General features: G+C 36.4%; 1 protein-coding gene across 1 annotated transcript; it reads left to right on the top strand.

The window, feature by feature from the left end:
* The first annotated feature begins 751 nt into the window (after positions 1–751).
* LOC110661985 (G-type lectin S-receptor-like serine/threonine-protein kinase LECRK2) lies at positions 752–3,376 on the top strand. The gene is given in 1 exon segment (XM_021820852.2): positions 752–3,376. A coding segment is annotated over 1 exon segment (2,391 nt). The 5' UTR covers positions 752–823; the 3' UTR covers positions 3,215–3,376.
* The last annotated feature ends 8,076 nt before the right edge of the window (positions 3,377–11,452 follow it).

The raw sequence follows: 11,452 nt of genomic DNA, 5'->3' as shown, positions 1-11,452 counted from the left end.
TGCAGAAATTATTGCTTGCATGATTGTTTGTGTTCAGTTGCAGTTAGCTGCTTGAAGAAGAAGCTGCCCCTCTTCGATGGAAGACTCGATGTAAGTTTTAGTGGGTAGGCTCCTGTCTTTAGAAAGATTATGATCTTCAGGTGAGATTTAATCAACTTAACGTTTTGTCTAGGGTTTTTTCTCCTAACGAAAGAAACTTAGAATAAATGGTCAGGGAAGAATCTGTGTAGAAACAAATGTGCATTGTTTTACATAGAAAGAGCTTGCAAGAGTTACAAATGATTTCAAGCGAGAAGCAGGAAGAGAGGTTTGCGACGAGGGACATCTCCGGTAGTGTTGTATGAATATTTGAGCAATGTCACCTTAGAACAAATTCTCTTGGGAAATCAAAGCCTTGATTGAGAGCTGAAATGACCTCAGGGACCGCAAGAGGACTTCTCTACCTATATGAAGAGTGAAGCACCGATTTATAAAGCCTCAAAATATTGATTGGGCTTATGATTGACCAGGCAATTCTGATTGATTGAGCTTATGATTGCTAATAGAGACAGAACACTATACATCTTGGTTGAAGATGATAATGATGCCATGAATGACCTAGAAAACCTAAAGATATTGCCATTTGGTGTGTTCAAGACTCAAAGAGGGTCCATCTCTTAATTAAGGGTTTGTGGGGACCATGGCCCCACAAAGAAAGACCCTGCTGTTGACTTGGAACTTGACTTAAAGCTCCATGGAAAATTCTTAATTGTATCATATCTCCTTGCTCTGGTGGGTTCTAAATTTCTTATACTTTGACGATGTAACCAGGCTGCCTTCGCTAATGGCTTTTGCTCTTGTTCCTCTTTCCTTTTCCTTACTCTTTCTGCTGCCAAGTTTTGCTCTTGCTCAAAACGGAGGTAATCTAACTGTGGGTGCTTCTCTCACTGCATCTGATCAAAACTCCTCATGGCTTTCACCTTCTGGTGAATTTGCCTTTGGTTTTCGTCAACTGAACAACAGCGTCGATCTCTTCTTGCTTGCTATTTGGTATGACCAAATACCAGACAAAACCATTGTTTGGTATGCTAATGGAGATGACCCTGCACCCAAGAATTCAAAAGTCGAGCTAACCGATGGCGGGCTAGTCCTTACTGACCCACGACGAGCGGAGCTATGGAGATCCGTGACAACTGGCGCTGTTACTTCTGGTGCCATGACGGATGCTGGCAATTTTGTGCTTCAAGATGGTCATTCTGTCGCTTGGGAAAGCTTCAAGAATCCTACTGATACAATATTGCCTTCACAAACCTTGGACAGGCAAGGGGTGCTTTCTTCTCGATATTCAGATACCAATTTTTCCAGGGGAAGGTTTCAGCTGAAACTTCAAGAAGATGGTAATCTTGTCCTTGCTACAGTAAACTTGCCCTCTGATCATACTAATGAACCTTATTATGAAAGCGGCACTGAAGGCGATTCAATTTCCTCGAGTCCTGGTTACCAATTGATCTTCAATTCATCAGGATACTTGTATATATTGAGAGAAAATCGCCAAAAATTCACTCTCGGTGTGGAACCTCCAACTGGAAACTTCTATCACAGAGCAACTCTCAATTTTGATGGAGTTTTTACTTATTATTATCGCCCAAAAGCATCAACTGGCAACGAAAGGTGGACTCCTCTTTGGAATAAACCGATTAATATTTGCCAAAACAGTAGGGTAACCGCTGGTAGTGGCGTCTGTGGGTTCAATAGTGTCTGCACACTGGTCCAAGATCAGAGACCGACCTGTGAATGCCCGAGCGGATATTCTTTATTTGATCCAAATGATCAGTATGGCGGTTGCAAAGCAAACTTCACACAGAGATGTGAAGAAAGTGAGATGGGTCCGGTGGAAGATTTATATGGTTTTGAAGTGCTTCTAAATACTGATTGGCCAACGTCGGATTATGCCCTCTTGCAGCCTTTTACTGAAGATGGCTGTAGGCAATCCTGTTTACAGGATTGTATGTGCGCTGTTGCTATTTTCAGATCAGGCGATATGTGTTGGAAGAAGAAGCTGCCACTCTCAAATGGAAGGGTAGATCCCAATCTTGACGGAAAGGCACTTATCAAAGTTAGGAGAGGTGATGTCCCGAGAATTAAACCAGAAATCTTGGAGAAAGAAAAGAAAAACAGAGACGATCCGGTAGTAGTTGGAGCCGTACTTTTGGGTTGCTCCATGTTCGCTAACTTGTTATTGGTTAGTGCAATTTGTTTGGGTTGTTTCCTCATCCGTCAAAAGAAACTCAAAAGAATTCCGCAGCAGGATAGTTTTGTAGAAACAAATTTGCGGTGTTTTGGTTTCAAAGAGCTCGAAGAAGCTACAGATGGATTTAAGGAAGAGCTGGGGAGAGGAGCTTTTGGCATCGTATATAAAGGAGTAATAAATGTGGGGTGTAGCATCCCTGTTGCAGTAAAGAGGTTAGACACTTTGACAAGAGATGCTATGAAGGAATTCAGAACTGAGTTAAATGTGATCGGTCAGACCCATCATAAAAATCTGGTTCGACTGCTGGGGTTCTGTGATGATGGAGAGCATCGATTACTAGTATACGAGTTCCTGAGGAATGGAACTTTATCGAGCTTTCTTTTTGGCGACAAGAAACCCGGTTGGATCAAAAGAATCCAAATTGCTTTTGGAATTGCTAGAGGGCTACTATACTTGCATGAAGAATGTAACACTCAGATTATCCACTGTGATATAAAGCCCCAGAATATACTTCTGGACGACTGTTACAATGCAAGGATTTGTGACTTCGGATTGGCAAAGCTTTTGTCTTTGGATCAGAGCTATACCCTTACTGCCATTAGGGGAACAAAGGGTGATTTGCACGGATTTAGGAACTTGCCCATCACAGTGAAAGTTATGTACAGCTTCGGTCCTGTCCTGCTAGAGATCATTTAGAGAAGAAGTGTGGAAATGGATATCGATTGAACCAATACAGAGAATGCAATTTTAACTGACTGGGCTTATGACTGTTATTGTGAAGGGAGTTTAGATACTCTGGTTGGACAAGACACCGACGCCTTGGATGACAGAGAGAATCTACAGAGGTTTGTGATGGTTGCCATCTGGTGCGTTCAAGAAGATCCATCTCTGCGACCGGTGATGAAGCAAGTTATACAAATGCTTGAAGGAGTTGTTGAAATTCCCATTCCACCATGTCCGTGCCCATTTAGCGTAACTACTTGAAATCTGCCACCTCTTCGTTAGCTGCCAATAAGGTGAAGGGTGTCCTTTTCGTTCCAAGATAATATGCTGTGTGTAGCATTTATAACTATGCTTGTTAATGCGTTCTATTACTTGCATTCTATTAATCTCTCTTCAATTAGTTAATTATCTAGTTTTTTTTTTAATCATTAAATTAAATTAAAACCAAACTCAATCGATAACCAACTAAAATTGAAATCATAATTGAAAAGTTTTTTTTTTTTTTTTTAGTATATCATAGTATCTTCTATGTCTATTTTACTGTTTACAATAAATCAATTCCTCAAGTCTTATGGTTGCCCCTCCTAATAAGCATATATACATAAAAAAGTATCAGGTAATAGAATTAATAGATAAATTTTTTTAATTATTTATTTAAATTCGAATTATATAATTTAAATTTGAAATTAAACATTAAAATTAGTATAAATAGACGTATGAAATATATTAGCGTTGATATGCACTTAACCAATAAGATTTTTCAAATTAATGAGTTTACCATTTAAATTTTATTTGTTATTCATTATTTTTTACCGTCTTTGCTAACTATTAATTTAACTATAAAGTATTTTTGAAGAGAAAGATAAAAGAAAGCAGAAATATCATTGGTCAATTAGATCAAAAGAACAATATCATTGGTCCATTAGATCCACCTTCGTGTGTTTTTTAACTTTCTTGCTCTCTTCTGACAGAATATATTATTATTGATTTTTTGGTTAAAAAAAAAAAAGTTGTAAATGAGATTTAGAGTAATGTGGAGCAATGTAACAGTCATTGAGTAAAATATATTGAAAAATTACTATTTAATAATATTAGAATAATAAAATAATTTTTAAATTATTATTTAATAATATTTTAAATAATAAATTTAGCAAAAATAACTATTTAACTTCTAAATTATAATCGTAAAGCATCTGAAATTTTAGTTATCTAATATATATATATTGGTTAACAAAAAGTATTCACGATTGTTTGACACATGGCATAATTAAAATAATAATTTTATTTAAAAAATATAAAATGCTTAAAATTTGTAAATTTTAAAATATTTTAAATTTAATTTTAATTTATTTTTTTTTATAAATCATATTATTAGTATTAGATAATGTTTAAAAAATATTTTTTAAACAAATTTTAATTAGATTAGAAGAAAGGTGAATTACTTTTTGAAAATTTATATTAATATATAAATAAATAATTATTCACTAAAAAAATTATTTATGAAATTTAAGAATTTATTTTAAAAATATTTCTTATATCTAAAATTTGAAAATTTTAAAAATAGTAGTTTAGATATAAAAATCACCGTGCGTGTTTTTTCTTCTATTTTATTTGTACTTTCTATTGGTATATGACAATTAAATTAAAAGATAATATAAAATAATTTATTAATCAATTTATTTTAAAATTTAAAATTAAATATTGTATTATAAAATACAAAATTATATTCATTACCATAAAAATTTTATATATTAACATTTGATATAAATTCAGTTTTTTTATAAATATTTTAAATTTTAATTATTCAAATCTTATCTTTTATTAAAAAATAACTTAGTTAAATTTAATTTTTGAAAATTAATTAGATTTGATTTTTCTCCTAAAAAATTTAATTCTCTTTGCTCACGCGTGAGCTTTTGTTGCTCGTGAATTATTACGAGCTTTAAAAGTCAAAAACAAGTCTTAAAAATTGAAGACTTTCCATTCCTTAAGCATCAAGTGCTTTCTACTGACTTTAAAAGTCAAAAACAAGTCTTAAAAATTGAAGACTTTCCATTCCTTAAGCATCAAGTGCTTTCTACTGACTTTAAAACTCAAAAACAAGTCTTAAAAATTGAAGACTTTCCATTCCTTAAGCATCAAGTGCTTTCTTCTTTCCTCGTCTTCTTGATTTATTTCTTTCATTTTTTTTTTTTGTTTATTTGTATCTAGTAATTTTTTTTCTTTGTGTGTGTATATTCAAGTTGTGTTCCTACTTGGATTTTCACATTAAGAAGTAAAAATAATACAATTAAGATATATTTTCAAATTTAATATAAAATGTTATTGTGATAAGATATGATATATTTATTTAATATTTTAATTACAATAATTTTATTAATATGTATGATATGTGATAAATTTAGCGTCATGTATTTAAATAATTATAATTAGTTCAAAATTTAAATTAGCATATTTATGTGATGTGAAATATTATGATTTTACTTTTTATAGTATTAAGTTTGTGATAATTAGAAAAAAAAAATGAACTTGCTTTTCTAATATGTTGACATAGTGTATAAATTTTTATAATATGTATGATAACTTTTTTTAATTTTAGTGATAAAAATGTTAATTTTTAAAAAAATTTGTAAAATAAAAGTTAGGAAGTTAAGAAATTGATATTTTTATTAATATATATTGTGATGTAAAGCTTTGATATATATATATATATATATATATATATATATATATTAAAATAAAGATTTGAAAATTTTAGTGTTATCATGCAAAGCTTCGATAATTTTTTTTAAAATATAAAATTTAATTTAATAAATTTTATATTTTATTTTAATCATTGGGACATAAAAATTATAAATACAAAATTTAATTAGAATTTATATGTTCATTAAATTTAAATTTGCATTGAAAGTTCAGTGCACTGTTGGGGGAATAAATTATTTGCATATCTGTAACACCCTAAATTTTTAAATTTTTTATTTTGTGAGTAATATTAATATTTTAACTTTATTTAAATTTTAGGAAATTATTTGAAAATTTTTGGATTTTCGAAATCGGGTTTGATTTCTCGAAAATATAAAACTTTAATGATTTTTAAAAATTAATTTAAAGACCACGTGACAAAACTAAAAATATAGCTCTACAGACCGGATCGGACCGGTCGAATCGGACCGGCCTTTCTTCTTCCTTTTTCTTCCTCTCCCGCGCGCGTTTTTCCTTCTCCCTTTCTCTCTCATTTTCTCTCTCCTCCCTCCTCCCCTTGCCCGCCGCCGCTTCCCTAACCACCCCAGCTTACCGGCGCGCCGTCCCACCCCTTCCCCACGGCCGGCCGACGCCCCAGGCGGCCGAAAAACGCGCACGCGACTTTTCGACTTCCCGGCCAAAATCCGGCCGATCCGGCCACCAATCGGACCGGGTCTTGTGTCTAAATCCATCTACTCGTCGAGAGCTTTCCATAGACACTAAGAACACTGAAATCCATCGAGCGGTTTGTCCAATTTTTGCCCGGGAAGTTTTAGCCCATTTCGACTTTTGGGCTAGATTTCTCGCAAACCGTGAACCCCACGAGAAAACCGAGAGTACCAGAGCACTCCACTCGTCGAGAGCTTCGCGGAGATATAAATTTCAAATTTTTTCGATACCGTTTTTCGGTGGGTCCCACGAAACTTCGCAGTCTTTTTCCGAGCATTTAATGAGCTTAGAAAATTTCGTAAAATTTATGTACTAACCCCCGTGTTGTGGGCTTCATGTAGGTATCTTCAATTAGCGAAAATTCGACAGTTGTCCAGGTCTGTGAATTTCCGGCCAGACAGACCGGCTACCGGAAAAAGTCTCCGAATTGAATCGAGGTTTTGGCTACCCCACCATTGTTAGACGTCCCGAGCGCGTCCCCGGAGTCGGAATCGGCAAAGGTAAACCCGAACCTTGCTTTTTCGTAATTTTCTAGTGCTTAAATAGGATTAAAAATCCATAAAATATTCGTGGTAGCTCAGAAAATTATGATTCTTTTTGCAATAGCCTAGTAATATTGCTAAGGACCGCGGGGCAAAGTTTTAGAATTTTTAGAGCTTGTTTGGGCAGTTTTTGAAAAAATGATCAATTATAAAGACTAAATTGAAATTTTACATATTGTGATGGATGACTGATTTGATGGGCCCAGGAAGGGCTGTGTGATGTGATTGAATTGTGGATATATGGGTTGCGAATATAGAAGTGTGTTTTGAGCCCTTTTGCAGGTTGGGTAGGTCCTAGGTATAGGGGAGACTCTGCCGGATTTTCGGCACGACTTAGGACGTATTTGGTTTTTTCTTAAGTTTGTATTGAGTCAATTTATTAAATGATTGTAATAAATTGTCAGGTGAGCCGGGACAGCCTTCTTCCTCCGCCCAGCCGCCACAGTGACCACTGTCAAGTCTGTGAGTAAAATATTAATTTTAATTGAAATTTCGATATTATTATATGTTCAAGCATGTCCATGCATCACTTATATGCATATATCTATGTAGTTAAACTCTAGGCACGATTTAAGTTGCATTTATAACTGTTAAAGTGCCATGAATGTTGTTGTGGTAATTTGGAGCAGTGTGCGTGCGTTGGCGTGCGTGTGATGTGGTGTGGACTATAGATAGGACGGGTAGTCACGGCTTGAGATCTTCGCTGGGACCCGATCCTTCGGGGGTAGTCACGGCTTGAGTTCTTCACTGGGACCCCGATTTGGTTTATTAAGCGAAAGTCCGGCTTGAGTTCTTCGCTGGCACCAGGTTGGATTTAAGAGAGCTGTATAGGGGATCAGCCCCCATATATTATGATTGATATTACTGGGTGTGTGAGTGCTCCAAATTACCTTTTTGCTGCTATGATGTGAAAATATTGTTGATGTGTATTTCACTCCACATGTTGCATTAGTTTTAGATAGTTATAGAGATTATGGTTAAAATTGATATTTTACTCTCTGAGTCGAACGCTCACTCCTGTTCAATATTTTTCCAGGCCACAAGAGGATATTTTTGAGGTTAACCTGCTTTTCTCCCTCGCAGGTCGTTTATTCATGTTTATGTAATTCTATAAACTTCTAGAATTTTCGCATGTGTTAGAAGTATTTATTTGATTTGGGTCTGTAATATTATTATCATGTTGGACCTGTAAACGTATAATTTTATGCATGTTGATGGACTGGATGAGGGAGCTGAGCTCCCATTTATTTTATGATATTTGAGTATGTGGAGGGTGAGCTGAGCTCCCCAATTGATTATATATTATGTTTACAGGTCGGGTGAGTCAAAAACTCCCCATTGGAAGGTCCATTTTATGGCCGGACTCTGTCCGGTTGAATTCTTGAAATTGGGCCCAAATGGGCCTTAGAGTTGGGTTAAGGAATAGTTAGGCTTACTACGGGCCTCGGGGGCTTTATGCTGGCCTAGGTCCTAGTGCCGGTCCAACCCATAGGTTGGGTCGTGACACAAGATCTTGTTCTTTGCTTTAACTACGCCCTTGGAAGACATAAGGTGGGATATAAAGGCAACTGTTCAGGCCATTAAGGCTTTTTTTCCTTTATTCTCACAGATCTCTTTGTCAAATATTAGTAGGAAAGCAAATCAAGTCGCTGACTGAGTTGCAAAGTTATGTTTGAAATGAAATCTTTCTTGTAATTGGGTTTAGAATAGCTCGTCGGAAGTACTGAGATTTTTGTACTCTGATGCTTTTTCTAGCTAATTTAATGCTACATTTGGCAGTTAAAATATATATATATATATATATATATATATTATTTGTAGTCATGTGCTATAAAGTCCACAATGAGAGTATTAGAGAAAAGGTAGGAGTGGTGTCAATTGAAGATAAGTTGAGAGAAGGGAGATTGAGGTGGTTTGGTCATGTGAAGCGTAGACATACGGAGGCTCCAGTTAGATAAGTAGAGCACATTAGGTTAGAGGATAGAAAGAAAAAAAGGGGTAGACCTAAATTGACTTGGAGGAGAGTAGTACAACGTGACTTAGAAGCATTACACATTTCTGAGGATTTAACCCAAAATCGTTCAGAGTGGAAAAAGCGAATCCATATAGTCGACCCCAAATTTTTGGGATAAAGTGTAACACCCCGAAATTTTAATTTTTATGAGTATTTTGGTATTTTAATTTTATTTAAATTTTAGGAATTTTTTTTGAGATTTTTCGGATTTTAAAAATCGGGTTCGATTTTCCGAAAATATAAACTTTAATGATTTTTAAAAATTAATTTAAAGACCACGTGGCAAAACTAAAAATATATTTGGAGTCTACGTATTTTTCTCAGTTTTCTGGAATTTTTTCGGAATTTTTGGACCTCGTTTTCGGTCCTGAGGCAGAGTAAAAATTCAAAATTTTGTATTCTGAATCGAACCGGCCGAATCGAACCGGACCGGATCGGACCGGTCGAATCGGACCGGCCTTTTTCCTTCTTCCCTTTTTCTTCCCCGCGCACGTCGTCCCTCTCCTTTATCTCTCTCGTTTCTCTCTCCTCTCCACCCCGCCGCCGCCGCAAAGACGGCGCCGCCGCCAACACCACTGCCGCCGCGCCAAACGGCCGAAACGCGCTACAACGCCTCACAAGGCGCGCTTCCAGCCTTCCCGGCCAACCGCCGATCCGGCCACCAATTGGACCGGGTCTTGTGTCCAAAATCATCTACTCGGCGAGAGCTTTCCATAGACACCAAGAACGCCGAAATCCATCGAGCGGATTGTCCGATTTTTGCTCGGGAATATTTTAGCCTATTTCGACTTTTGGGCTAGATTTCTCAAAAACCGTGAATCCCACGAGAAAACCGAGGCCACCAGCACGCTCCATTCGTCGAGAGCTTCGCAACGACATAAATTTCGAATTTTTCCGACACCGTTTTTCGGTGGGTCCCACGGAACTTCGCAGTGTTTTTCCGAGCATTTAATGAGCTTAGAAAATTCTGAAAAATTTATGTACTAACCCCCGTGTTATGGGCTTCGTGTAGGTATCCTCGATTCGCGAAATTCGGCAGCTTGATCGGTTCCGCAAATTTTGGGCCGCATGCACTGCACTGGAAAAATCTCCGAATTGGACCAAGGTTTGGCTACCCCCCATTGTCAGACGTCCCGAGTGCGTTCCTGAAGTCGGAATAGGCAAACGTAAACCCGAACCTTGCTTTTTCGTAATTTTCTAGTGCTTAAATAGGATTAAAAATCCATAAAATATTCGTGGTAGCTTAAAAAATTACGATTCTTTTTGCAATAGCTTAGTAATATTACTAAGGACCGCGGGGCAAAGTTTTATAATTTTTAGAGCTTGTTTGGGCAGTTTTTGCAAAAATGATCAATAATAAGGACTAAATTGAAATTTTACATATTGTGATGGATGATTGATTTGATGGGCCCAGGAGGGGCTGTGTGATATGATTGAACTGTGGATATATGGATTGTGAGTATAGAAGTGTGTTTTGAACCCTTTTTGCAGGTTGGGTAGGTCCTAGGTATAGGGGAGACTCTGCCGGATTTTCGGCACGACTTAGGACGTAATTGGTCTTTTCTTTGTTTGTATTGAGTCAGATTGTATTAAATAAATGTAATATGATTGTCAGGTGAGCCGATGCCTTTCTTCCTCCGCCCAGCCGCCACAGTGATTGTCGTCAAGTCTGTGAGTAAAATATTAATTTTAATTGTAATTTCGATATTATTATATGTTCAGTATGCCCATGCATCACTTATATGCATATATTTATGTAGTTAAACTCTAGGCACGATTTATGTTGCATTCATAACTTTTAATGTGCCATGGATGTTGTTGTGGTAATTTGGAGCAGTGTGCGTGCGTTGGCGTGCGTGTGATATGGTGTGGACTATGGATAGGGCCAGGCGATCCACGGCTTGAGTAATATGTTTGGGACCCGATCCTTCGAGGGGTAGTCACGGCTTGAGTAATTCCTGGGACCCTCGATTTGGTTATTAAGTGGAAGTCCGAGCTTGAGTAATTCCGGCACCAGTTGGATTTAAGAGAGTCAGATAGGGGATCAGCTCCCATATGTTATGATTGATACTACAGGGTGTGTGAGTGCTCCAAATTACCTTTTTGATGTTATGATGTGAAAATGTTGTTGATGTTGCATTTCACTATACAGGGCGCATTAGTTCTAGATAGTTATAGAGAATATGGTTAAAATTGATATTTTACTCTCTGAGTCGAACGCTCACTCTGCTCAATATTTTTTCAAAGCTACAGGAGGATTTTATTTTGGTTAACTCGCTTTTCTCCTCGCAGTCAATTACTGTTTGTATAAACTTGTTAAATCTTAGAATTTCCGCATGTGTTAGAAATGTTATTTGATTTGGGTCTGTAAACTAAATTATTATTTTGGGACCTGTAAACTTAATATGCTATGCATATTTGATGGATTGGATGAGGGAGCTGAGCTCCCATTTATTATTATGTTGATGAGTATGTGGAGGGTGAGCTGAGCTCCCCAATTGACTATATATTGTGTTTACAGGTCGGGTGAGT

Source organism: Hevea brasiliensis, chromosome 13 (genome assembly GCF_030052815.1).
Source record: "Hevea brasiliensis isolate MT/VB/25A 57/8 chromosome 13, ASM3005281v1, whole genome shotgun sequence".
NCBI classification, from domain to species: Eukaryota; Viridiplantae; Streptophyta; class Magnoliopsida; order Malpighiales; family Euphorbiaceae; genus Hevea; species Hevea brasiliensis.
Note: the sequence above shows the minus strand (reverse complement) of the source record. Positions and strands in the feature narration are given on the sequence as shown.